Source organism: Ascaphus truei, chromosome 21, assembly GCF_040206685.1.
Source record: "Ascaphus truei isolate aAscTru1 chromosome 21, aAscTru1.hap1, whole genome shotgun sequence".
In the NCBI taxonomy this organism is placed as follows: domain Eukaryota; kingdom Metazoa; phylum Chordata; class Amphibia; order Anura; family Ascaphidae; genus Ascaphus; species Ascaphus truei.
Window position 1 is genome coordinate 2957548 of NC_134503.1, and position 27056 is coordinate 2984603.

Sequence of the window (27056 nt, forward strand, 5' to 3'; positions counted from 1 at the left end):
ATGGCGGCCAGTGCCGCGCAGGGTCTCTCCCCCCTCCTCCTGTGACCCCCTCTCCCCCCCCACATACACACAGCTTATTCCCCACCCAGCGCCCTTCCCGCCTCTCCTCACCGCCGCCATGGGAGTGCAAGGCTTCCAGGAGTTCCTGGAGAAGCGCTGCCCCGGGGCCGTGGTGCCCGTCGACCTGTTGAAATTAGCCCGCACCGTAGCACGGCAACAGCAGCACCAGCAGCACCGGGCGGGGATGTCACCCGGCGGTTACCCGCCGCCTCCCGTCGCCGCTCCCCCCCCGCCGCCCTGCCGGGTGCTGGCGGACGCGGACTCGGCCTTGCAGCGGCTGTACGGCGGGTACCAGACGGACTGGGTGTGCGGGGGGCAGTGGAACGCCATGCTGGGTTACCTGGCGGCGCTGTCCCAGGCCTGCCTGTACCAGGGAGGCCTGGAGCTGGTGGCCATGTTTAACGGCACGCTGGCCAAGGAGAGGTTACCCGAGTGGGCCCGGCGGGCGCAGGGGGAGAGGCAGACGGCGCAGCTGATAGTCAGTCACATCGGGAATAAGGGTACCCCGCCCCCCCGGGCCTGGTTCCTGCCGCCGGCCTGCCTGGCTCACTGTATCCGCCTGGCGATGATCCGGTTCCGTGTGAAGGTAACCGGGGGAGAGGGGGTGTCACCCGGGTGAGGGGAGCGTCTGGCACCCCATGTGCTCCCCGCCCACGTGCAAAGTGGCGTGATACCCTGTGTGTGTGTGTGTGTGTATGTGAGCTGTGATACTGTGTGTGTGTGTGTGTGATAGCGTGTGTGTGGTGCTATACCCCGTGTGTATGTGAGCTGTGATACCCTGTGTGTGTGTGTGTGTGTATGTGAGCTGTGATACTGTGTGTGTGTGTGTGATAGCGTGTGTGTGGTGCTATACCCCGTGTGTATGTGAGCTGTGATACCCTGTGTGTGTGTGGTGTTATTCCCCGTGTGTGATACCGTGTGTATGTGAGCTGTGATACCCTGTGGGTGAGTGTATGAGCTGTGATACCGTGTGTATGTGAGCTGTGATACCGTGTGTGTGTGTGTGTTAGCCTGTGTGTGGTGTTATACCCCGTGTGTGATACCCTGTGGGTGTGATACCCTGTTGACACCTGAGTATCCCCGGCCTGTTACATCCCATGTGCTCCCTGTCCATCTCCCTATTGTATGGCACCCTATGTGACCCCACCCTACGTGGACCACTTGTGTGTTGTGTGACTGCGCTTCCCAAGCGGTTTTTCCCTGTGCTCTCCTGGACCCCTAACAAATAAATCTTATCACCGACCCATCCGACTATCACTAACAACCAATCCCAGGCAGTGTAGTGTTTTGAGTTTGTGGGGAAACACGCTTAATAAGGCCCCAAACTGCCCCTCTGTGTGTGCAGGCAGCATGGGGGGTATAGCTGTCACTCACAAAGGGAGCTTCCAAAGTCACGTCCCACAATGCCTTGCTGCGGTAGAGATGGGGAGCAACTTTGAAGCCCCTGCTCTAATTGACAGGTATAACCTCCCTCATTCCCCCCCCCCCCCCCATGCTAAGGTGTGGTCTTGGACCTTACTAACTGCGCTGACCCCACACAGGATCAACAACCTGCTATACTGCTTGGGATTCACCATTACATATTTTTGGGGGCAAACCCCACTTGGGAATTACTCTATGTAGGAGTTGTGTGTTGTGATACCCCTGATTGGGGGATGGAGGGGTGCATATGGTGCTCTAAGTACCTCCAGCAGTGGTGGTGTTAGTGCCATGTGACCCTCTTCATGCCCCCAAGCAGGCGAGAATGTGTCTGCAGTTCACACACAGCAGTATTGTATAGTAATATAGCTGTACATACCTCCTATAATGTACCCATTTGTACAAAGGGAGAAGCAGCATGGCCTGGAATGTGACGGTTGATATAGATATGTGTACATGCAATTCAGGAGCAGCGTGTCCCATCACTTGTACAAATAAAGCACATTGAAAGCCACACTGACTGGGTCAAGTGACATTACACTCACTACAGGCTGTGTGGTCAGGATAAGATAAGTTGCCATATAAAGTCCTGGCGTTAACTGTTTAGGGCGACATGCAGCAGAGCGCAAGGCACAGATGCGTACTATGTTTTATTGTCTACTAGTAGTAAATACAATCAGATACTGATTAATGCAAAAGGGAACAATATTTTGTGAATTTTTACACAATTGTTTCTCTTGCGTGACAATATTGGTACAGTTGTCTGTTAACTTGCTGTGAAGTGTTTAGAGGAAACTGGGAAATGTACAAATGCAAACCAAGCAGACACTGTAAACAAGTAGGTACAATACACAGGATACAGTTATGGACGGATACAAATAATCTTGGACCCGCAATGGAAAACAAGATAAAATAAACTGTATTAAGTGCAGTGAAGAAAGCGGCGCATTCTGTCACAGTTCGTGTGTGTGTATATATATATACACTGCATATGTACATTGTATGGTGATCTATTCCACTAATGCGATTGCTGATCTATGCTGTATCTGGCAGCCTTAGAAGTGGGAACGCAGTAAACTATTGGCCGCTGACATACCGCTGGTAATTCTGCAGTTTGTCCCATGACTGCTTCCTCATTAAGTTTAGTGACAGAAGCAAAGTACAGAGCCCTGAACTCTGATTACCCCCAGAGAGGTCATCCAGAGTCAGAGGAGACATTATGCATTTGTATGGGAGATCCATGGTCTGAGTGTATACACCGTAGATCAAACGAGGATTCTCACATCACCATGATGACAAAGGGAGACTTCCCAGCTGTGAATAAAACAATCGGAAGGAAATTTATAAGACAAAATGTCAGTTACATGTCCTTAACTGGACACCAGTTTCCTCACCATCCCCAATTCATATAAGTATTCCAATTCAAACTAGTCCTAGAAAGGAGCCAATGTAAAGGCCTTGTCCTAATCTAGGACATGTCAAATTAGGAACACTTAGAGCCAATGTCCTGGGTATGTCCTATTCTCAGCAAGCACCACGTATATGACAACCTGTATAGTGGCCATATGTGTATAAAACCTTTAAACTATATAAGCAGGTACACCGACTGATACTGTGATCTCGTCAAGGGATTATAATCTTACATTCAGGTTTAAAACAAGCTACTTAAAGGGGCAATCCCTCATATGTGACTTCTTTCTTTCTTTAGCGAATGTAACAATTGAATTGACTCCCTTAATTGTTACTATGCTTAAAGCAAACATTTAGCTGCTTTTGTTCCTCTGCAAATTAAGCAAGTATTATTTTTCTTCAGGGGCTTTTAACAGGGGAAGTATTTGTCAGTCAAGTGTTTCCTCTAGCTTTCGTCCACCTGGTCCTTATCCGGAGCCAATAATGATAAAGCATGGGGCAGGGACATGCCTGTGCTGACTAACATTACACAGAAAGGGAATAGTCCTATATATTAACTCACCAGGCTCTCAAACGAGCGTAAAACATTGTTTAAACATTCTTCTAGGTGTCTGATTTGGATAAAGGAGGTATCCGTCACACAGATGTGCACTTAAACATGTCGCTTCCATTAGCACAGTTTGGTTCTAGGAGAGACTGCACCTTTGTCACCTTATTCTTTATAGTATAGTAATGCTGCCTATGGCATAACTGTGCAGACACCACAAATCTGTGTTGCAAAGTGCTTGCAATCTAAATGTTGGATGCGTAAGTGTGAAGAGATAAAGCGAAGGTCATATGGAGCTGTGAACGGCAGTGCTTCAAGGTGACCCCGGCTGTACGTCTCTATCCACATTTACAGTGTAAGCTTTGTATTGTATTCCTCTAATCAGGGGAGGGCAACTCCAGTCCTCGAGGGCTACCAACGGGTCAGGTTTTAAGGATATCCCTGCCTCAGCACAGGTGGCTCAACGACTGACCCACTGATTGAGCCACCTGTGTGACGCAGGAATATCTCCGTAATACCGGGCCTGATGATGTCCCTTTAGGATTGGAGTTGGCCGCCTCTGCTCGATGTAATTTAGTGCAGTATAAAAGTAAAATAGACTTCACAGCAAGGGAATCCTTCCCCTATAACGATTTCACCGATGGGACACCCCATAACGATTTCACCGATGGGACACCCCATAACGATTTCACCGATGGAACACCCCATAACGATTTCACCGATGGGACACCCCATAACGATTTCACCGATGGAACACCCCATAACGATTTCACCGATGGGACACCCCATAACGATTTCACCGATGGGACACCCCATAACGATTTCACCGATGGGACACCCCATAACGATTTCACCGATGGAACACCCTCTTTTGTTTTCCAGGTGTTTCAGAGTTTGGAGGACCATCACCTGGAGGTGGTGTCCTTCTTCCGGGAGAACGACTTCCACGGCCTTATTGCACACGATTCGGAGTACGCTTTGTGCAACATCCCATCCTACTACAGCTCGCACGCGCTCAAACTCAGCTGGAACGGAAAGAACCTCACCACCAACCAGTTTCTAATGCAGGAGGTGGCCAAACAGCTGGGCCTCAAGATGAGCAATTTCCCCATCTTCGCTGCGCTGCTGGGTGAGAGGCAATTCCTGGGGATTAGCAGCTCTGGGTCAAGAAGGCAGAAGGGTCAGCCTGTCTGTCCATCCTAAAGATAGAAAGGACCTATATGACTCCGCTGTCTCTCCCATTATATTGTGTATATATTTACTGGGTTCCAAAAATGTTCTGTAGTACAGTACAACATAGACAAGAAAGAACTAACACACACACACGTAATTACATACGCTGTCCGGCTTCAGCAGGCAAGGAGGTCTTTGCGGAATTTACTGTACGAAGGGTTCATTAGGAAAACCGGGGCATGGAGTTGGCAGCTCTTCTGTTGTAGGCTGTGTTTTATTGATGTAAATTGTAGGGTTTTTAAAAAAAAAAAAATGAAACGGAAGTGTAGGGCAGAAGAAATGAATCACATTTGTAAATCCTGAGATTCGGAGAAAATCTCACAGATGAACGGGGTTTTGAGCTGGTGTCACATCCAATAAATAGAATGTTGCAATAAGCGTAACATTTCCCGGTGGGATCCAGGGGTGTTTGACATTTTCTATGGGGGGCGCCAAACTGAGCTCCGCGCTTACAGAGGCCCCGCCCTCTTCTCCACCACATTGAAACTGATTGCCAGTGGATAGCGCAGGCTGCTGTAACTGCCTCTTACCTTCTCTCTGGCTTCTCCTCCTGCATCTTCTGATAGCGACGCAGCGTCGCAGAGATGAGACGCCAGAGAGCACGTAGGAGGGGGCGCGACGTAAAAAGTTTGCGCACCCCATGGATATTCTATAACAAGGTCCCCTCTTGATCTGCAAAGGTTTCCGTGACTTTGCTGCTATGAACTCCTCCTATCTGCTTATATTGGCCTCCCACCCAGAATCCATTGCAGTTCTTGTAACGGTCATGTAATGTAGACATCTCTCCCTTCCTTTAAGGTAACCATATCCTTCCCGATGAAGATCTGGCTGCTTTTCACTGGAGCTTGCTGGGACCCGACCACCCCCTGGCATCTTTGAAGGTGGGGGCACCATTTTTTGGTCAAAGGCGGCTCTCCCTTCCCCGTCACCTTTATTCACATTTCTATATGAGATCACATTACTATGTATCCTCATTTGAAAATGGCGAGTGAATATATTTCAGTTTAATAGATCGTTGCGTACACAAATTATAGACGGGGTATTTCGTAGTGCAGCCGTTTGAGGGATTAATGGCTGTTTTATTTAGAATTCCACAGAGCAGAGTGGCCCAAGATGAGTCCTCTAAGAGGCCACAACATGTCTTTAATACATAACTGCCCTATGAAACTGTCTCTAATTATCTTAAAGGTAACTTTAATCCATATGTTGCTCTAAATACGTGTATGTTGTGTCTTGATAACTGAAGTCAGACAGGATAGGTTGCGTGGCTTAAGCATGGCTGCCTCCTCTGGTAGCGAAAGAGTTAAACATTTTGCGTACGCACTGCACCCTTCTCTTGTCAGACTGTGCGTTCTCACGCTCTCGTCCCCGTCTCAGGTCCGTGCTCACCAGCTGGTGCTACCCCCGTGCGACGTGGTGATAAAGGCAGTCTCTGAATATGTGGCATCCATCAAGGACTCCTCCAACCTGGACGTAGTGGGCAAGGAAATCTTCAGGCACTCGCAAGTAAGCCGGATCCGAGGAGCTCGGCACAACGCCGGGCATAGGGGGTCAGAAATGCAGCAAACAAAATGCAGTCGTGAGCAGCACACAGGCCCACTTCTGTGGCACACAGGTGGGCAACTCCAGTCGTCAAGGGCCACCAACAGGCAAGGTATTAGGGATATCTCGGCTTCAGCACAGGTGGCTCAATCAGTCACAGCTTCCGTTTCGTCTTAGCCACCTGTGCTGAAGCAGGGATATCTACCTGGCCTGTTGGTGGACCTTGAAGATTGGAGTTGCCCACCGCGGCTGTAGAGGTGCAGAAATGATGGGTCCTCAGAACTTGATCGTGCTTTCCTTCCTGTCCCGGGTTTCTGAATGCTCTTCTTTGCCCTCCAGTCCAGGACAGAAGATAAGATAGGGCGGTTCAAGAAAGCGGTGGAATATTACTCCGTAGCAACCAAGCAGCGCCCGCCCCCCCCGCTCCACCAGTCCCCTTTCGTTGGTGAGTATCTGACACTTGCAGGTCCCTCCTGGAAAAGACTAATCCTGCTGCAGAATTAGTGGTGAGGTGTGAAGAGGTTAAAATCTCGCGCCCGTTGCGTGTTTTCTTCTTTCTGATGTCATCTCTCTCCCAGTTACAGGGTATGGGCCCAATCAGTTCGGAGTTCCTCCTCTTCCACACAACCAAATGGGAGGAATGCCTGTCGGGAAGCCAATGGTGAGTGCCCCGCCCCGGGCCTCGCCCCGGGCCTCGCCCTGTGCACAGTAAGCAGTAGTTGGAATGGCTGAGGCCAGCTGTTTTTGACCTGGGCAGGCATCTCAACTTGGCAGTACAGCACGGACGGCCAACTCAAGGGCCACCAACAGGTCAGGTTTTAAGGATATCCCTCCTCCAGCACCGGTGGCTCAGTCTTCCAACTGTGCTGAAGCTGGGATATTCTTGACCTGACCTGTTGGTGACCCTTGAGGACTGGAGTTGTCCGCCCCTGGTGTAGAGCGAAGGAGCCAGAATAACAGTGACTGGAAGCTTCCGTCAGGTTCCGGCTGCGTCCATGATTATGTGCGCTGAAACGCAGGTGAATGGGATCGTGCATAGCGTGTGAGCGTCGGCGAGAGCGAAGTTAGAGGAGACAAAAGTTTCTTTGTAGCGCAGGGTCACGTGAGCGGTTCGCCCAATTAGACGACACGCCTCCCTGTCGCGTCTACCTACAGGACAAAAATCTCTCCTGATCCAGGCGTGCTGACTCCACACGAAGGCTCGCGCACGCGCTAACCACGGACACGGCCTAAATCCGTGGGACGCGCACCGCAATAAAAGGATGGAAATAATCCGCATTGTTACCAAACCTCCCACAGACGGGCAGTGTTTGTATCCCCGAGACTGAACGCACCTCACTTTCTCACCCTGGGGTTATTGGTGTTATTTCTTATATGGCTATTTCCTCCCCGCTCTGTCCTCATCCAGCTTTCTCTCTCCCCCCAGTATGGACACCAGATACCAACCAAGCTGCAATACCAGCACCAATTTCCCCCCGGCCCCAACTCCGGCTTCTTATTTCCCCCCCACCACATGGGAGACCTGCAGCACTTTCATCATGACGAGGCCATGCTGAAGGGCAGCCCCTTCCCTGGCTGGTCCCTTCCCTATGAGCCGCCTGCCTCCAAGTTCCCCAATCACCTGACTTTGAAGCCCTGCCCGTCGTCTGGACAGGAGACTTCCCCATCCTCTTCCTCCGATGAAGATCAAAATGGGGCAACATCTAAGTAAGATGCTATAATGCAGCGGTGGCCAACTCCAGTCTTCAAGGGCCACCAACAGGTCAGGTTTTCAGGATATCCCTGCTTCAGCACGGGTGGCTCAACCAGTGGCCAGTCAAAGACTCAGCCACTGATTGAGCCACCTGTGCTGAAGCAGAGACTGATTGATCCAGCTGTGCTGAAGCAGGGATAGCCTGAAAACCTGACCTGTTGGTGGCCCTTGAAGACTGGAGTTGGCCGCCCCTGTGCCATAATGTATCTGTGGGATTATTCACTGCTCTAATCTGTATGTGCTGCCTCGTGAGCTGTAGCAATGCAGCCAAGCAATTAATTGACAGGTTTTCTCTGCAAAATGTTTGTGTTTACGTTCCCTACTCTTCTTGGTTACTTTATATGGTCATCATTAACCAAATGGTGCAGGAAGCGGCCTGAGCATCAGTCCGCAACATGCAAGTGGCCGTTCTTAAAATGTGAAACGGAGGGAAAGGTGCTGGAAGATGTTTGCTAGTTTTAAACCGTAATCCCTTTACCAGCTCGAGCGCTCTGCGTTGCATTTGCTGAAGCGTTTAAATCAGCAATCCAAGCAGACTGTGTTTCTCCCCTCCCTATAACATTGAAGCAGGCGGTCTCGGAGCTGAACCTCATTCATTTTCACTCCGGGGACCCCCTGCTTCCCGTGATACTTGTCGCCGTAGGAGGTGCTAGTATCCGCTCCGGCTGGGGTTCTCTTAATGGCGGCATTCAAAGCTCTCGCCGGCCAATGGGAAACAGTGACATCATCTGGTGCGGCTACCCATAGGCCCGCGTGACCAGGACTTAAACAACGCCGAAATACCGTCACCCCCTACGGAGGCAAGTATATCTGGGAGCAAGGGGTCCCTGGAGCTGAAATTAATGGGGTTCAGCTCCGAAGACACCTGGCTTCAATGTTATGTTAAAAAATAAACCCCGGTCTGCTTGGCTTGCTGCACGTTACCTGCGCGTTACCTGCGCGTTACCTGCACGTTACCTGCACGGTGTGTTGGACATTGCTTTGCACCAGTAAAGGTGGCTGTACCTGGAGGGTGATTTCTTCTCTCTTCAGCCATGTTACAGAGGCTCGACAGCAGAAGTCCGGCTGGGAGGAACCCGTGGGCGAGAAGCGTCCCCAGAGATGGGGTCAGCAGGCCGGGGCTGGAGACTGCGCCCCGCCCAACCTGGGGCACACAGAAGCACAGATCCCCTCTCTGCTTTCCATGGCCACTCGGAACCACATGGACATTACCACCCCACCTCTGCCTCCCGTGGCTCCCGAGGCCCTGCGCGTGGCCGAGCACAGACACCGGCGTGGTCTCATGTACCCGTACATCTACCACGTCCTCACTAAGGTGTGTGCTGCCCGCCACTCACGGAGTATGATGGGTGGGGGGTGTCAGACCGGCTGAGGGTAACACAACTTCTGCATTACAATGGCTATAAAAACAAAGAAGTGACCGGCACTGCCTTGTTTCTGAGAGCTTGGTGACATCCTTGTATATTTTTTGGCCCCACAGGGGGAGATTAAGCTGCCTGTCTGCATTGAGGATGAATGCAACCCCGACCTCCCTCCTGCTGTCATCCTGTTCCGGCCAGCCCGCCAGTATGTGTATGGGGTCCTCTTCAGCCTGGCAGAGACCCAGAGGAGGCTGGAGCGGCTGGCCATGCGCAGGCGCCTCCCTTTGGATGGTAAGAAGCACCCTGTCCATGTTCTGTTTTTGCTGGAATAGTTTTATTGTCACTTTTTAGATTGCTTTGGGTTTGTCACTATTACCTGACGAGAAGATTATGAAACCCATCGCAGTTCCTTAATGGGACGAGCGCAACTCCGGTCCTCAAAGGCCACCAACAGGTCAGGTTTTCAGGATATCCCTGATTCAGCACAGGTGGCTCAATCACAGACTCGGTCAAAGACTGAGCCTGTGATTGAGCCACCTGCGCTGAAGCAGGGATATCCATGAAACCAGACCTGTTTGTGGCCCTTGAGGACTGGAGGTGAGCACCCTGCCCTACAGAAAGCATGCATGCACAAAAACATGGAACCACCAGCCCCAACTGATCCACAAACCTATGTGCGGTGTTGTGAACCTGCCTATGAACACCGGCTCCGCCTTTGGAATAGTTCCCTCGGCCTGAGCCGTCCCCGGCTTGTTCCCAAGTCTTTCTCCCAGCGCAGAGTAGATAACAGCCCAGCTTTCATTGGGAGTGAGTTACCACGAAGCGACGGGAAATGCACCGTCTCACCGGGGAAAAGCAAAACCTGCCCTTGGCAGACATTGTGGCGACATAAGATGGACATATCAACCTATAGCACGGGTCGCCAGCCTGGCGGGGAGGGGAGGGGCAGCCAGCCTGGCGGGGAGGGGCAGCCAGCCTGGCGGGGAGGGGCAGCCAGCCTGGCGGGGAGGGGCAGCCAGCCTGGCGGGGGGTGGCAGCCAGCCTGGCGGGGGGGGGCAGCCAGCCTGGCGGGGAGGGGCAGCCAGCCTGGCGGGGAGGGGCAGCCAGCCTGGCGGGGGGGGGGGAAGCCAGCCTGGCGGGGGGGGGCAGCCAGCCTGGCGGGGAGGGGCAGCCGGCCTGGCGGGGGGGGGCAGCCGGCCTGGCGGGGAGGGGCAGCCGGCCTGGCGGGGGGGGGCAGCCGGCCTGGCGGGGGGGGGCAGCCGGCCTGGCGGAGAGGGGCAGCCAGCCTGGCGGGGAGGGGCAGCCAGCCTGGCGGGGAGGGGCAGAAGCAATCCGTGCAATATCCGACATCTGCTTTATTTTTTTAAATGTATAAGTTCTGTATTAGATAATACTATTTTATTTATTTTGTTTTATTCAACTCTTTATGCCATTTTGAAGGTGTTTTAATACACGGAGCATCTTTTGATTCCTATAGCAAGATTTCGCCCACCTCCCCTGCAGTGCCAGATCTTGGTAACACCTTCCTGTTTGTGATAATGTGTTACCAATATTCCCAGCAGTTTGAGCTGCAAACTGTAACAATAGATAATGTTACCTATGTCATTTAAGAATACATTGTAATTGCGGAGTTACACTGACTGATTTAAACTGAAAGGCGGCCATTTAGTGGACCCTGGCAAGCAGGATATTTGCTGATCGATCACAGGAGAACCAGTAGATCGGCAGCTTAGGTAATTGGTTTTCAATAAAAGTAATCAAAGGCTGCGTATATTTACACACACAAGTTTGTTTTTAATCTTTTAAATTGCCGCTTGGATTGCCTCCCTGGCGGCCCCTGCTGTCCCGGGGCAGACAGCAGAGTTTGTCCTCACTGGGGTATAGTGGGAATGAACGTGCTGCTTTTCAGCTCAGGATTTTAGGAGAAATGTATAAATGATTTATAATTATCATTGCATAGCCCCAGGTAAATGCAATAAACCTGAAACAATGCAAATCTATCCGCCTGTCTCCTGGTGATTTCCAGTCCCGATATATGAACCACACAGCCTGTAACTTCCCACGTGTCTTCTTCCCCTCACCCCCCTCCCCCAGTCCCACCAGTGATCATCAAGGAGTGGTCCGCTTATAAGGGGAAGTCTCCTCAGACTCCGGAGCTGGTGTCCGCTCTGACCTTTCGAGAGTGGACCTGTCCCAACCTGAAGAAGCTGTGGCTGGGCAAGGCCGTGGAGGACAAGAACCGCAGGATGAGGGCCTTCCTGGCCTGCATGAAGTCCGACACGCCCAGCATGATCAACCCAGCCAACGTTCCCACACACCTGCTGCTCATGTGCTGTGTGCTGCGGTGAGGGGCAGCGTGGCTCGGGGGGCGAGTGGGGGGCGAGGTTCCTCTGGGTGGGCCGGAGTTACAAGCTCTTAATATTTCCAGGTACATGATGCAGTGGCCGGGGGGGAGGATACTTCTCAGGCACGAGCTGGATGCGTTCTTGGCACAAGCAGTTTCTGCTCAGCTGTACGAGCCGGATCAGCTGCAGGAGCTGAAGGTAAAAAGTCCTTCACAGCATTCACAGGCGTGCGACCCTCACAGCATTCCCGGGCGCGCGACCCTCACAGCATTCACAGGCGCGAGGCCCTCACAGCATTCACAGGCGCGCGGCCCTCACAGCATTCCCGGGCGTGCGACCCTCACAGCATTCCCGGGCGCGCGGCCCTCACAGCATTCCCGGGCGCGCGACCCTCACAGCATTCCCGGGCGTGCGACCCTCACAGCATTCCCGGGCGCGCGGCCCTCACAGCATTCCCGGGCGTGCGACCCTCACAGCATTCCCGGGCGCGCGACCCTCACAGCATTCACAGGCGCGAGGCCCTCACAGCATTCACAGGCGCGCGGCCCTCACAGCATTCCCGGGCGCGCGGCCCTCACAGCGTTCCCGGGCGCGCGGCCCTCACAGCGTTCCCGGGCGCGCGGCCCTCACAGCGTTCACGGGCGCGCGGCCCTCACAGCGTTCCCGGGCGCGCGGCCCTCACAGCGTTCCCGGGCGCGCGGCCCTCACAGCGTTCCCGGGCGCGCGACCCTCACAGCGTTCCCGGGCGCGCGACCCTCACAGCGTTCCCGGGCGCGCGGCCCTCACAGCGTTCCCGGGCGCGCGGCCCTCACAGCGTTCCCGGGCGCGCGACCCTCACAGCGTTCCCGGGCGCGCGACCCTCACAGCGTTCCCGGGCGCGCGACCCTCACAGCGTTCCCGGGCGCGCGGCCCTCACAGCGTTCCCGGGCGCGCGGCCCTCACAGCGTTCACGGGCGCGCGGCCCTCACAGCGTTCACGGGCGCGCGACCCTCACAGCATTCCCGGGCGAGCGGCCCTCACAGGCGCGCAGCCTTCACAGCATTCACATGCGCGCGACCCTCACAGCGTTCCCGGGCGCGCGGCCCTCACAGCATTCCCGGGTGCGCGGCCTTCACAGCATTCCCGGGCGCGGCCCTCACAGGCACACGGCCTTCACAGCATTCCCGGGCGCGCGGCCCTCACAGGCGCGCGGCCTTCACAGCATTCACAGGCGCGCGGCCTTCACAGCATTCCCGGGCGCGCGACCCTCACAGGCGCCCGGCTTTAACAGCATTCACAGGCGCGCGACCCTCACAGGCACGCGGCCTTCATAGTATTCACAGGCGTTTGGCCTTTACAGCACTCACAGGCGCGCGGCCTTCACAGCATTCCCGGGCGCGCGGCCCTCACAGGCACGCGGCCCTCACAGGCGCCCTGCCCTCACAGGCGCCCGGCTTTAACAGCATTCACAGGTGCGCGGCCCTCACAGCATTCCCGGGCGCGCGACCCTCACAGCATTCCCGGGCGCGCGGCCCTCACAGCATTCCCGGGCGCGCGACCCTCACAGCATTCCCGGGCGCGCGGCCCTCACAGCATTCACAGGCGCGAGGCCCTCACAGCATTCACAGGCGCGCGGCCCTCACAGCATTCCCGGGCGCGCGGCCCTCACAGCATTCCCGGGCGCGCGGCCCTCACAGCATTCCCGGGCGCGCGGCCCTCACAGCGTTCCCGGGCGCGCGGCCCTCACAGCATTCACGGGCGCGCGGCCCTCACAGCGTTCCCGGGCGCGCGACCCTCACAGCGTTCCCGGGCGCGCGACCCTCACAGCGTTCCCGGGCGCGCGACCCTCACAGCGTTCCCGGGCGCGCGACCCTCACAGCGTTCCCGGGCGCGCGGCCCTCACAGCGTTCCCGGGCGCGCGGCCCTCACAGCGTTCCCGGGCGCGCGGCCCTCACAGCGTTCCCGGGCGCGCGACCCTCACAGCGTTCCCGGGCGCGCGACCCTCACAGCGTTCCCGGGCGCGCGACCCTCACAGCGTTCCCGGGCGCGCGACCCTCACAGCGTTCCCGGGCGCGCGACCCTCACAGCGTTCCCGGGCGCGCGGCCCTCACAGCGTTCCCGGGCGCGCGGCCCTCACAGCGTTCACGGGCGCGCGGCCCTCACAGCGTTCACGGGCGCGCGGCCCTCACAGCGTTCACGGGCGCGCGGCCTTCACAGCGTTCACAGGCGCGCGACCCTCACAGCATTCCCGGGCGAGCGGCCCTCACAGGCGCGCAGCCTTCACAGCATTCACATGCGCGCGACCCTCACAGGCGCGCGGCCTTCACAGCATTCCCGGGCGCGGCCCTCACAGGCACACGGCCTTCACAGCATTCCCGGGCGCGCGGCCCTCACAGGCGCGCGGCCTTCACAGCATTCACAGGCGCGCGGCCTTCACAGCATTCCTGGGCGCGCGACCCTCACAGGCGCCCGGCTTTAACAGCATTCACAGGCGCGCGACCCTCACAGGCGCGCGGCCTTCATAGTATTCACAGGCGTTTGGCCTTTACAGCATTCACAGGCGCGCGGCCTTCACAGCATTCCCGGGCGCGCGGCCCTCACAGGCACGCGGCCCTCACAGGCGCCCTGCCCTCACAGGCGCCCGGCTTTAACAGCATTCACAGGTGCGCGGCCCTCACAGCATTCACAGGCGCGCGACCCTCACAGCATTCCCGGGCGCGCGGCCCTCACAGGCACGCGGCCCTCACAGGCGCCCTGCCCTCACAGGCGCCCTGCCCTCACAGGCGCCCGGCTTTAACAGCATTCACAGGTGCGCGGCCCTCACAGCATTCCCGGGCGCGCGGCCCTCACAGGCACACGGCCCTCACAGGCGCCCGGCTTTAACAGCATTCACAGGTGCGCGGCCCTCACAGCATTCACAGGCGCGCGACCCTCACAGCATTCCCGGGCGCGCGACCCTCACGGCATTCCCGGGCGCGCGGCCCTCACGGCATTCCCGGGCGCGTGGGCTTCACGGGTGCGCGGCATTCCCGGGCGCGCGGCCCTCACGACTTTCCCGGGCGCGCGGCCCTCACGGCATTCCTGGCGCGCGGCCCTCACGGCATTCCTGGGCACGCGGCCCTCACGGCATTCACGGGTGCGCGGCATTCCCGGGCGCGTGGGCTTCACGGGTGCGCGGCATTCCCGGGCGCGCGGGCTTCACGGGTGCGCGGCATTCCCGGGCGCGCGGGCTTCACGGGTGCGCGGCATTCCCGGGCGCGCGGGCTTCATGGGTGCGCGGCATTCACGGGTGCGCGGCATTCCCGGGCGCGCGGGCTTCACGGGTGCGCGGCATTCCCGGGCGCGCGGGCTTCACGGATGCGCGGCATTCCCGGTGCGCGGGCTTCACGGGCGCGCGGCATTCCCGGGCGCGCGGGCTTCACGGGCACGCGGGCTTCACGGGCGCGCGGCATTCCCGGGCGCGCGGGCTTCACGGGCGCGCGGCATTCCCGGGTGCGCGGGCTTCACGGGTGCGCGGCATTCCCGGGCGCGCGGGCTTCACGGGTGCGCGGCATTCCCAGGCGCGCGGGCTTCACGGGTGCGCGGCATTCCCAGGCGCGTGGGCTTCACGGGCGCGCGGCATTCCCGGGCGCGCGGGCTTCACGGGCGCGCGGGCTTCACGGGCGCGCGACATTCCCGGGCGCGCGGCATTCCCGGGTGCGCGGCATTCCCGGGTGCGCGGCATTCCCGGGTGCGCGGGCTTCACGGGTGCGCGGCATTCACGGGCACGCGGGCTTCACGGAGCGCGGGCTTCACGGGTGCGCGGGCTTCACGGGCGCGCGGCATTCCCGGGCGCGCGGGCTTCACAGGTGCGCGGCATTCCCGGGCGCGCGGGCTTCACGGGTGCGCGGCATTCCCGGGCGCGCGGCATTCCCGGGCGCGCGGCATTCCCGGGCGCGCGGGCTTCCCGGGTGCGCGGCATTCCCGGGCGCGCGGGCTTCACGGGTGCGCGGCATTCCCAGGCGCGCGGGCTTCACGGGTGCGCGGCATTCCCAGGCGCGCGGGCTTCACGGGTGCGCGGCATTCCCAGGCGCGCGGGCTTCGCGGGTGCGCGGGCCTGCTAACTTAAGAAATCCAACAACTGATTCACCAAACGTTACATTATATACTAAATTATACAGAATTAAATCGTACACGTGCAGAAAGTGTTTATTTTGCTGTCAGTAAATGTAACAATATCCTTTATATAACATATTGCAAATCATTTTCCTATAAATCCCTATCTTAACCCTTTCATGACCGACTGAACACCATTATTTATCCTGTCGCTTGTATATACACTCCTCTACGTTATCATCTATTTTAATAGAAACCACCTTGATCCATCAAACATTATTATTATTATTATTATTAATTGTTCTTTTAGCGCTGTGGAAAGAAGGTCCATGCCATTCCCCCATTTATTATAGAACGTTAACTCCTTTGTGTAGATCTTGTATTGCGTCTCTTCTGTCCTGTAACGTTACTGACATTAATTCCGATTTGAGCTCGCTCATGTTAGGAGCGTATGGTTTTAACCAATTCCTTAATGTAAGCTTCTTTGCCAGGGTCACTATTACTAACTTCATACGTCTTTACTGGAGCACACGGGTTAAGAGGCACAAAGGAGTTAATTGTATAAAATACTGAATGGAAATGTGAGTCCTCCTTACAGGAATATGGCAAAGAGAGGTTTTACCTGGCGAAGCAGAGGTCCTGTGTGTGAGACGTTCCAGGCAGGGCAGGAGTGAGGCTTCACAGGAGGGTGCCGTGTCTGAAATCCTTCTTGTGTGTCCCTTTGGACAGATTGAGAAGTTGGATGGCCGGGGTGTCCAGCTTGCATCTCTGTTCATGAGTGGGGTGGACACCGCTCTGTTTGCCAATGATGCGTGTGGGCAGCCGGTCCCCTGGGAGCACTGCTGTCCTTGGATTTACTTTGACGGGAAGCTGTTCCAGAGCAAGCTGATCCGAGGGGGCCGGGAGAAAGCCTCTCTGATTGAACTCTGCGATGGGCAGGTAAGGAGCGTGGCTTGCTGTGGAAATGTCAGAATCTATTGCTATATGGGTGAGCACACAATGGGGGGGGGGGAAGGGGGCGTCTATGGTGGCCCCCGGTTGGTAGGGGGGAAGGTCTGGTGGTCCACAGCGGGAGGGAGGTCTGGTTGTGGGATGGGTAGGTCTACTGGTGGTGGGGGGTTGGGTGAGGGGAAGTCTGGTGGGGTGGGGTATGGTGGCCCCCTCTGCTCACCCGCCGCTGCTTGCGGTTTCAGCACTTTCTTTATACCCAAGACAGATTTAAATCTGTAGCTCTGTGTAACAAAGCTCTCTCGTTGTAGCTTGATATAACTAGGGCACTCGGTAAAATCACTTTGGTTCAATTTATTCTTTTTTTTAAAGCGCTAAACAGTTTCTTGTTGTTTGATCAAAAATGGTCATTTTGACCACTGACCGGTAAGTCATACTCTCTGCCACTATGCAACGCCAGCTCGTTTAATTTCCCTGTCCCCTTCTTGTAATGCAGGGAGAACAGGCAGCCAAAGTGGAGAAGATGAGACAGAGTATCCTGGAGGGGATCAATCTAAACCGCCAGCCCCCTCCCTCACTGCTGCCACCTCCTCCCTTCATGCCCCCTATGATGTCACCATTTTACCCTGTCCCACTGTATCCACGAGCCATGGGTTCCATGCCTCCACCCCAAATGGGAAGGAACAGAGGGTTTTCAGGTGAGTGCTCCGCCTTGTGATAAGGGTAAGGGAGGCAGGAGTATATCTCTGTGTTACCTCTCACTCTGCTCTCGCGTCTCCTCTGGTTACAGGCGTTCACCCCATCCCTCCGCAGGGGGGCAAGCTGGAAATTGCCGGCATGGTTGTGGGTCAGTGGGCCGGCAGTAAACCTTCCCGGGGCCGGGGAGCCTTCGGCATGCAGGTGGTCTCAGTCGGGGGCCCGGGGAAGGGGTGAGTGTGTGTGGGGCTCGGGGTAGGTGCTGGGTAACTGGAATGGATTAGAGCAGTGACCAGCTTCTTGGTATTTACCGTCCGAGGCTGGAACACTACGGTGATTAATGAGCGTCTCCCGGCACAGCTACGGTCGCTCTAAACCTCCTGTTTTGTCCTCTTACAGGCGTGGAAGGGACCCCGCTACCAAAGTGACAAAACCTAATAAAAAGGTGAACAAGCAGGTACGTGCCGAGATGACCATTGTATCCTCCATGTATCTGAGGAACCAGAACCATGTTGTCGGGTAAATGGTGCCGCCTTGTCGGGTTTAGAAGTGAGGCCGCATTTATAGTGGGCGCACGAGCGAGCGCATGTCGCTGAAGAGATTTCTGCTCTTCGGGTTTGCGCCACGGGGCGGCGTAGCCGTGATTGGCTGAACCGCTCACATGACCCGGCCGTCGCACGGCAAAGACAACCATTTTTGTCTTCTCCAGAATTGTGCGCGCGCTTTGGGCGACCTCATAGACAGGAGGTTTGTTTGCACCGCGCTTGCCGTCGCTGCCACTGTAGACGCGGCCTTGGCGCATCGTGAATCATGCGATGTGGGAAAATCCAGAGATAACCCCGATAATCTTTGGCATGTTTCACGATCTACACAATGTATTTGTTCCACAGTTCTTTCCATGACCCCGAGCAATGGTCTCTCTCACGAGACCGCCACATAACACAGGAAATGTGGCGGGCGTCTCTAATAGTGAGAAGGAAATTATGGGGAACAGGGAAGGTGTGGGACTCATGTCCTGTGATTGGGACTGACCGGGTCAGTGCGGAATGGGGCTCTGTGATTGGTCAGACTCGCAGCCCTGAGATATTATGCAGAGCAGGTGGTTTGTGTGTTGTTGTGGTTTTAACTAAAATAGCGTACCATTTGACCACAAGTTTTTGTGCGTATCACACATATTCTGCTTTACGAACGGAACCTGTCCTGTCCCCTATAATCTCCAGGGGTCCACAGACGGTGCAGCCGGTAACGGCCGGAGCCCCTCCCACGTGAACGGGACCAGCGGGAGCACCGCCACAGAGGAGGAACCCAGCCCTCCAACCCTAGCATGTGCCTTATCCAGAGACTGCAGCGACGTGTGCAACAACAGCAGCACCTCTTCTCACTTCCCCGGGCTGAGCATGGAGGGCGGCGAGTCCTGCACTGACGAAAAGCTGGGCCCCACGGCCCTCCAGAAGGAGGAGTGAGCAGCGCAGGGACATGGTGGCAAGCATTTGCAGAGGAGAGTGGTGGAGGGAGGTACAAAGAGTGAGGCACGCTGGGTGTGATGGCAAGTTGAGCAGCTGTGTATTTGGCCAGCGATTTAAATACAGAACAGTCCCCTCGAACACAATGACCGGAGAGGTTCTGCGGATTATGGAGTCCCACATGTGGCACTCACCAGAGCGAGCCTGTTCTGTGCCGACAGCACCTGACATCTCGGTGCCCGGCACCGAACAGGTTAATTTGGGTTATTTATTCGCAGTCGACGTCCCATATTTGACACGAGCTGCTTCTGGTATCGCCGCCAGCCCGGCTCCGCATGGTGAAGGGTAAAGGCGTGCAGCATAGCTTGGACTTATTACAAGGCTTCTAATCTCCCTGACTTTGGGAAGAACAAGCCAGGACTCACACCCTTCTCCAGAGACCTGCACCGGATGTCCTGTGGCTGTAGCCTGTCGGGTTACAGTGTACCCCTCACTATGCTGGGGAGGGTGAAGCTTTGCTCTGCTGTGCTGTGAGGAAGGGGCTGCGCTCACCCTCTCTACACGGGAAGGCTTATCCCCTCTGCTCGGTATTAACCATCCAGGTGTTTGTCGACCAAAGTTGTGGGTGGGATACGGCAGCGGTGTTTTGAAGCCGCGGCCCCTCCCTTACACTGGCCTTTCTCTCGCCTCCCGTGAGGAACGCTCCTGCCGAAACCTCCTGATCATGTAGATAACATGGAACTTTTTTTCTGAATTTTATTAATATTATTTTTTATATGTATATATATATATATATAAATATAAATATATATAAATATGGCCTTTGTACAAAGGGGAATTTCAGGAAAGACTGTCACCGGCAGATTTTTCCTGCCTTCCGATGTGGTGAAGCCTGTGTTGTGCTGGGTCTCGCGGCGTCACTGTGTCACTGTGTCGCGGTCTCGCTGTGTAATGGCGCAGAGGCCATTATGACACGTGTGGCAAAGTTGTGGTTAAAGGCGCCTTTATTTGCGGAGGAAATATTTTAACACCAGTCTCCTCCTTTAAAATGAACATGGCGCCATTATATAATGATACTTAGTATCCCGTGGCAATTCCTCCTCCTCCTTCGAGAAAATTAAGCTTGGAGTAGCCAAAACACAGCAGCGGTGCCGCCTGAAATGCTGATTTTATGCCCTACTAACCATTGGGGGTGCTCAACTCCTGTCAAGTACCCCCCCCCCCCCCAACCCCAACAGGTCTAGTTTTCAGGATAACCCTGCTTCAGCGCAGGTGGCTCAATCAGAGGCTCAGTCAAAGATTGAGCCACCTGTGCTGAAGCAGGGGCTGATTGACCTACCTGTGCTGAAGCTGAGATCCCGAAAACCTGACCGGTTTGGGGGGTGCTTGAGGACTGGCGTTGAGCACCCCTATACTAACCCGCTGTGATACCCAGCAGGGCAGCCTCAGTAGGTTTCCATGCCTGTAGGCTGGTAAACGACATTGTCCACTGGCAGCCCAAGCAAAGCTTTAACCATTTGGCAATGAGTCTGTATATACTCGATACCATTTTACGTAGCTGAGCAAGGAGAGTTGAGTTCTTTAACCTCCAAACGCACCTTTAACCCCTTCTTTGCCAGAGGGGCCCACAACACATGGCTTTGCAGCAAAGGGGTGAACCCCCATTTTTTTTGTAATGAAGATGGAAATTGAGTGAATGTATGTGAGCATAATGTGTGATCTGCTGGTATATGCCCAGTGAGCATATACCCCATTCAGATTTCTACACACCGAGTATCCAGAGCTGCTCTGATTACAGGCACGCTGTGTATACTGTGACAACGCATACGTTTGTGCACAGACTTTATGTACAGAGAGAGGCAGAGAAAGATCTATTTATATAACCTATAAATATATATTTAGGTAACGCCGCATTTGCATCCCGGGGCGGGATCAGTATTCCTCAGGGGAACGCTGCCGCGGCCGGGGAAGAAGGCTTGTGGCGATTCTGAAACGTGTATTTCGGACGTGCTACTCTTAACGGGAGAGGTAAGGTCAGCGCTCCACGCGTGAGTCTCGCGTGGCGCCTACCTCTCCGAAAAAGAGAACTTCTTTGGTTTTTGTCATTGGCTTTATATAAAACAAGAAACGCATCGGTTGGCTTCTCTGCATTAGGGTTTTACCGCATTTTCCGCTGCGTGTTTATCTGTAGGAAACGACCTATTTTCATACGTTCCCTCTGACCTCTGGTGACCTCACAAGTACGGAAACTTGACCCAAGGTTGCCAAACACAATGGAAAGGAAAATGCCTCCTCCCCGTCCTCCTTCTTGTTTATATAATCGTTTTTATTTTTTTTAACCCCACTGGCATTGAAGGGTTAACAATTAGCAGTGAGCGGCCAACTCCAGTCAAGGGTCACCAACATGTCAGGTTTTCAGGATATCCCTGCTTCAGCACAGGTGGTGCAGTCTTGGATTGAGCCACCTGTGCTGAAGCAGGGATATCCTTTAAACCTGTTGGTGGCCCTTTGAGGACTGCAGTTGGCCACGCCTGTTGTAGAGTGACTGGAATAGTTGCAAGGCATGTTGGTTAGTTGTTCGGCCACGGCATCCCTTCTGCGCTGGGGAGACCGGAGGACAGATCGTGGTTTACACAGCCCACGGTCCTCTGCGCCTAATTAATACTTTATACCGCGTGAGTCCATCACTAACAGGCATGAAAGGGCTTCCAAATCCCTGTGTCGTTCCCAAACAGCTAGACCCCTACCCATTTATACGAGGCTGTATCCTAACGCCTCTCACTACCACTCTAGAACTATACAGCTGTTATGCGCTCTTTAGTTTCCTCACAGGAGGGTTGTTTGGGGCATTCAGTTGTATGCCCCTGTTCCTTCCTTCTCTGCTTGCAAGCTGTGTTGCCCATACTACCGAATCTCTGGGCTGGGGAGGACTGCAAGGTATTACAAGGATCTGGGGTGGTCAGTAGACCCCTTCACTGCCTCAGGCCTCTGCACATAACACCGTGTGCTTTGCAGAACTCTCTGGCGGGATAGAGATCGGGGGCATCCTGCAGCTGAGATGGTTCTCGCCCCATGATGAGCGTTGCTATAGACCCTTCTGTTTCCATGGTTTTACATTCAGTCTGCTGGCAGGGAAGTCTTGTGTCCATCTGGAATGGGCCTTTTGAAACACAGGCGGTTGTAGTAGCTGCTGACTGTTCCCCCCCCCCCTGTGTTTTAGGTGCTTTATCTGGTCCCGCCTTCTTAGGTCTTCACAAGCCAAGCATCTGTGACAAATCTTTGGCCATTATACGACCTGTGCCCACGTGTGGTCTCGTGATATAAAGCACTCGGGGAAAATGAGGTGCTTTCCCCAAGTCTTTTAGTTCAAGGAAATGTTATTACATTGTGTGAACCCAACACGTCCCCTTACTGCACCTCTTGCTTCTATGAAGGTAACTTGTAAAATGTTGGGTGAGCCATCTGTGTGGGATGTTCTATATCAGTGGTGACCAACTCCAGTCCTCAAGGGCCACCAACAGGTCAGGTTTTGAGGATAGCCCTGCTTCCGGCTGCTCAATCAGCGGTTCAGTTGTTGACTGAGACACCTGTGCCAAAGCGGGGATATCCTGAAAACCTGACCTGTTAGTGGCCCCTTAGGACTGGAGTTGGCCACTCCTATGTGCTGTGCCATTAATGTGCCCCTTTAACCCCTGTATGAGCCACAGGTGGATACAGGAGGTCAATTAGTCATGCTCCCTGCGGCTCTGCTTTCACCTGAGCCCTGCTGGTCGTAGAAAGAAAGCTTTCTCTGCGATCGCCTGGGCACAAGAGATCGTGGGCAGGATTTCGGAGGTAGAATCCACAGCACAAATGCATGTTGTTTAAACACCAACCCCCCCCCCCCCCCCCCCCCCCACCCATCACCCTGCCCCACGGGGCTGCTACCGCTTTAGCCAACAGAAGGAATGGTTTGTCAAGGCAGAAAAACTAATGGTTAGGGTACAAATGATTCCGCTGGTTATCTGATAAAAGTATCACTTCTACCCAACATGTTTTTTGGATACTGATAATTTCTTCCCCCCTCCCCTGCTGACTTCTAGAAGTAATCACCGCGTGTCCTCAGCAGAGCTCTGCAGATTTCTCCAGCATGTTGCTGGCTCTACCGCAGTGTCGCGGCTCTGAAAACCGCCCTGCACATTGCATTGTAATCTTTATTTCCAACGGTATATATAAAAGGAGGAAGAGGTCTCCCGTCTTGTCGGTGCAGAGAGAGATGATCTAGCTATGTAATCAGCATTGCAGTTCTGCCAGCTTGCAATGCACGGACGGCCTGGAAGCCTGCTGTCGTATGCTACGTTCATCTCGCCGGGCGTTGGCATTGGGCGATGCCCTGCTGCCGGGACCTCTTCACTTAGGCAACGTTATGAGACATCTCCTGGGAATCCATGACCCAGGAACGGTGACGAATGTCCCTCTGCATACTCTGTAACTCGTCACTGCCACGGAATAGACTAGAGTTCTACCCAGTTGGAGAATTTCTTTTTGCCGTGGTCGGTAACCGTGCCCCTTCTTCGCCAGCCCGGCTGGTTAGGGGCACTGCAATCTTGTTAATGAGGGCGAACATGTCCTGCTATTTCACAGGGGAAAAGAACAACCAGTTCCCACTCAAGACAAGGTGTCAACTTGTGATATTTTAATATCTTTTTTTTTTTTTAAAGCCGTTACAACTTATTGTGTCATTTAAAAAAAAAACTTTTTTTAAATTGTTTTTAATTTTATTTGTGTTTCACAATTAAGACATATTCTGATCAGTACTGAAACGACGACGTAATTATTCAGTCTCTCTTTATTTGTGACCTGTACGCATTATTTAACTGGTGAGAGGCGAACCCTGAAATCGTTCCTTCTCGCCCCGACCTGTTAACCGTACTAATCTGATGTCGAATCGAGTTGATCGCTGATCTTATTTCTACCACAATGTCATTGTTTATTTTTTTTTTAAAGCTGCACTTCGGATTTGGGAATGCGTTTGACCCTTTCCTCTCCAAAAGTAAACACGTGGTCTCCTATAACTGTTATAATGCCGCAGTATCATCTCCTTAGTAACAAGTAAATACAAATGTCAAAAAAAGGAACCTTAAAAGATTCCCCAGGGGACACTCCTGCCATGATATTTTGTATTTTTTAACATCAAATTAACAGCATAAAACCGGCTGCCCCTCTCGGCACTTGGGGTCCGGGTTTTTAGTGCTTAGTTCAGCGGTGGCCAACTCCAGTCCTCCAGGGCCCACCAACAGGCCCGGTATTCAGGATATCCCCGCTTCAGAATAGGTGGTTTAATCAGATGCTCAGTCAAAGGCTGAGCCTGTGATTTAACCACCTGTGCTGAAGCAAGGACTGATTGAGACTCCTGTGCAGAAGTCGGTGATATCCATAAAACCTGACCTGTTGGTGGCCCTTGAGTACTGTAGTTGGCGGCCCCTGGCTTAGTTGGCGTAACCGCTGTGATGAATATGGCCTGGGCTCCCCGTGTCACAGCTGTATACATTGGGGCATGTGCTCGTGCTTCGCTGCTTGTTTATTTTCAGGACGGGACCCGGAGTGTGAATTGCAGCTTTAAATCCATGAAAACCGCGTAGGAAGTAGTGACGTTTCTGTTCGCATCGATCAATGACCCTGCTAGGTTTTACTTTGCGGTTATGGGTGGGCAGTTCTGTCTTTGATGTAACACTTTGTTCTTTATTATACTGACTTTCAGCAATATTTACCTACAGTATGTTCCCAGCGCCCCCTGGTAATGAAGCCAGGCTGTGGTGGCTCGGTGAGCCCAGTGTGGGGGGAGCGGGTTAGAAGCATTAGGAGTGTGCGGGCTCTTGCACAAGGCTTTGTGCTGCACTGCAGGACGAGGCGCATTCATTACAGCGCGGCGCTACGTTTTATTCCCGCAGTGCTGATAAGAGAGCATCGGCCTCCGGGATGACTCTTCCCTGGGCCTGTCCCCACCTCCTTCAATACGGCACAGAACCATTTCATCGCAGACCCTTCTAAAGGGGTTAAGTTTAATGAAGAATCTGCGCTGGTCACCTATGGGTTCCCATGTTGGGTGGGGTAGATCTTAATGCAGGGCTTTGCCCATTTTCGGTGTGTGTATACACCCCCCCCCCCCCCCCCCCTTGGCACAATCTGACACCCGAGGATTGTTCCCGACTTCTGTGTCTCAGTACAGGGCAGGCTTTTTGGCATTTTCTGCTCACGTTGGCTTTACTTTCACTTTAGTTTTTTTGTTTTTCATATATATATATTTATATATATATTTGGTAGTATTCCAGGATGCATACCAGCCCTGGAGAAAAACCTAACACTTTTTTATTTTATTTTTTGTTTTACTGCTGAATTATGTTTGTCTTTTTAATGAGATTTTTGATGTTCTAAGAAAAAAAGAAACTAACACATTTAAATTTTGTTTCTTGTTCAAACTTGAACGTAACAACAAAAAAAGATAAGAAAAGCACCCAAAAAAAATCCCTTGCACTCAAGTCCTTAGGGTGTAAATCTGACCCATCTGTATTTTCTGCACAAGTACCTGTGATATTATGCGTCTCTCTTTCCTGGTTTAGTGGTAACTAATTGCTAATGAATTTTCAAGAAGATAAAAAAAAAAAACACAAAACTTTGAAAGCCAATATCGCTGACTTTCAAAGTAGAAATATATATATTGTAAGCCCCCCACTCCCTGTTGAACCTGATTTAATATAAACTTCCGCTTTCTCTTTCAATAACTTTTTTCTTTATTTAAAACCTTTATTTTTTAGCTAGGTGAACTTTTCACTGCAATGATCTTTGTTAGTACTTCATGTTAAACGGATGCTGTTTGTGTTATACAAGGAAAAAAAAAAATATATACATTGCTTCTGGAATATATTTTCTCCCCCTGTTAATAAATGCCCCTTATGCTAGTCACTTGTTTAGTGGATGGGTAATGTGTAACTATCACCCACCTCCCAGATCCCAGATCTTCCCGTCCTGTAAACCCTCCCCCCTCCCCCAGCATCTTCATAGTTCAGGGGTGGCCATATCCAGTCCTCAAGGGCCACTAAGAGGTCAAGTATTGGGGTTATCCTTGCTTCAGCTCAGGTGGCTTAATCAGTGGCCCACTCAAAGACTGAGCCACCTGTGCTGAAGCAAGGATGGCCCCAATACTTGACCTCTTGGTGGCCCTTGAGAACTGGATTTGGCCTCCCTTGCCATAGTTTATCAATGTAAGTTAGAGTGGCTCAACTCTAGGAATGTCTGTTTGTTGCTGAGAAGGTCACTTTACCATGCAGAATGTTTAGGGATGTTTCATGGAGGAGCTTGGTTTGCTGTTAGAGAGACTTACAGTGCTTAATAAAGTCTATTCTTTTAGTAAAAATAACTGTTTTTGTTTTGTTCATTTTTTTCTGAAATGCTCTGTTGCTCAATTTGTAGCCATCTTCAGATGTCACCCTAAATTGTGTTTCACCAAAGTCAGGATGGGTAAAGGGTACAGAAAAGCAAAAGTTAGGGGGAAGGGGAGAGAGGAGGGGAAACTGCACACATTCCAGGTTACAGATTCTGTTTTGGATTTGTAGATTATGCTTAAAAGTAGGTACGATACAATTTGAGATTAGACATTCAACTAATAGTTATTAATCGTATTAGAATATTATAGATCCCAAGAGACAATGTAGAACTAAATTGCTCTCAACCACAAGGTTGGTTATATCGAAAATAGTGACCTATATCAAATGCAGAGTTCCCCTTATAGCTGCACCACGGGGTCCATGTTGGTAGGAACTTTTTTTCTTTGCGTCTAAGGAAACTTTTCATTCTCTACGTGGCCCATGCCACACGCTCGCTCCTCTACTGCTACTACATTGGAAAAAAAAAAATTCTCAAAGTTACTTGCATTACAACCTCTAGGTGCTGAAAAAGGATGGGTAATCTGTTTAAAAGTTGATCAGTTGTTATACTTCTATTAATGTTTTTTTTTACATTTAACTATGTATGTTTGATATCTCTGTTCCCAAATCCACATCTAGGACCCGGCTTGTGACTGGTAAACTGACTGGTGCAGTCTGTTAAAAGAACTGACAAATACCTGTCACATACATGTCCAAGCAGGACATCACCTTAGTCCCTCTGCCATCCATTGGGTTAATGGATTTTGGCATGTTTTCCGAGTACTTGCTGCTTTTTTGGATG

The 27056-nt window shown here is 53.3% G+C and overlaps 1 protein-coding gene across 4 annotated transcripts; it reads left to right on the plus strand.

Moving 5' to 3' along the window:
• FAM120C (family with sequence similarity 120 member C) lies at positions 1-26247 on the plus strand. 4 transcript variants are annotated; one of them, XR_012789558.1, is made up of 17 exons: positions 2-646; positions 4319-4565; positions 5468-5550; positions 6047-6175; positions 6551-6656; positions 6790-6872; positions 7638-7918; positions 8997-9279; positions 9445-9616; positions 11420-11669; positions 11754-11868; positions 16474-16683; positions 17189-17390; positions 17483-17621; positions 17788-17845; positions 18609-21262; positions 21331-26247. XR_012789558.1 is itself a non-coding variant. In XM_075578437.1 (16 exons), exons 1-16 carry the CDS (start codon positions 119-121, stop codon positions 18849-18851), a joined length of 3129 nt encoding a protein of 1042 aa, XP_075434552.1. In that variant the 5' UTR covers positions 2-118; the 3' UTR covers positions 18852-26247. The 4 variants fall into 4 exon arrangements, 3 of the variants coding, with proteins under 3 accessions (XP_075434554.1, XP_075434552.1, XP_075434553.1); XM_075578437.1 differs by having other exon boundaries at positions 18609-26247; XM_075578438.1 differs by having other exon boundaries at positions 6796-6872; positions 18609-26247.
• Positions 26248-27056: the final 809 nt, after the last annotated feature.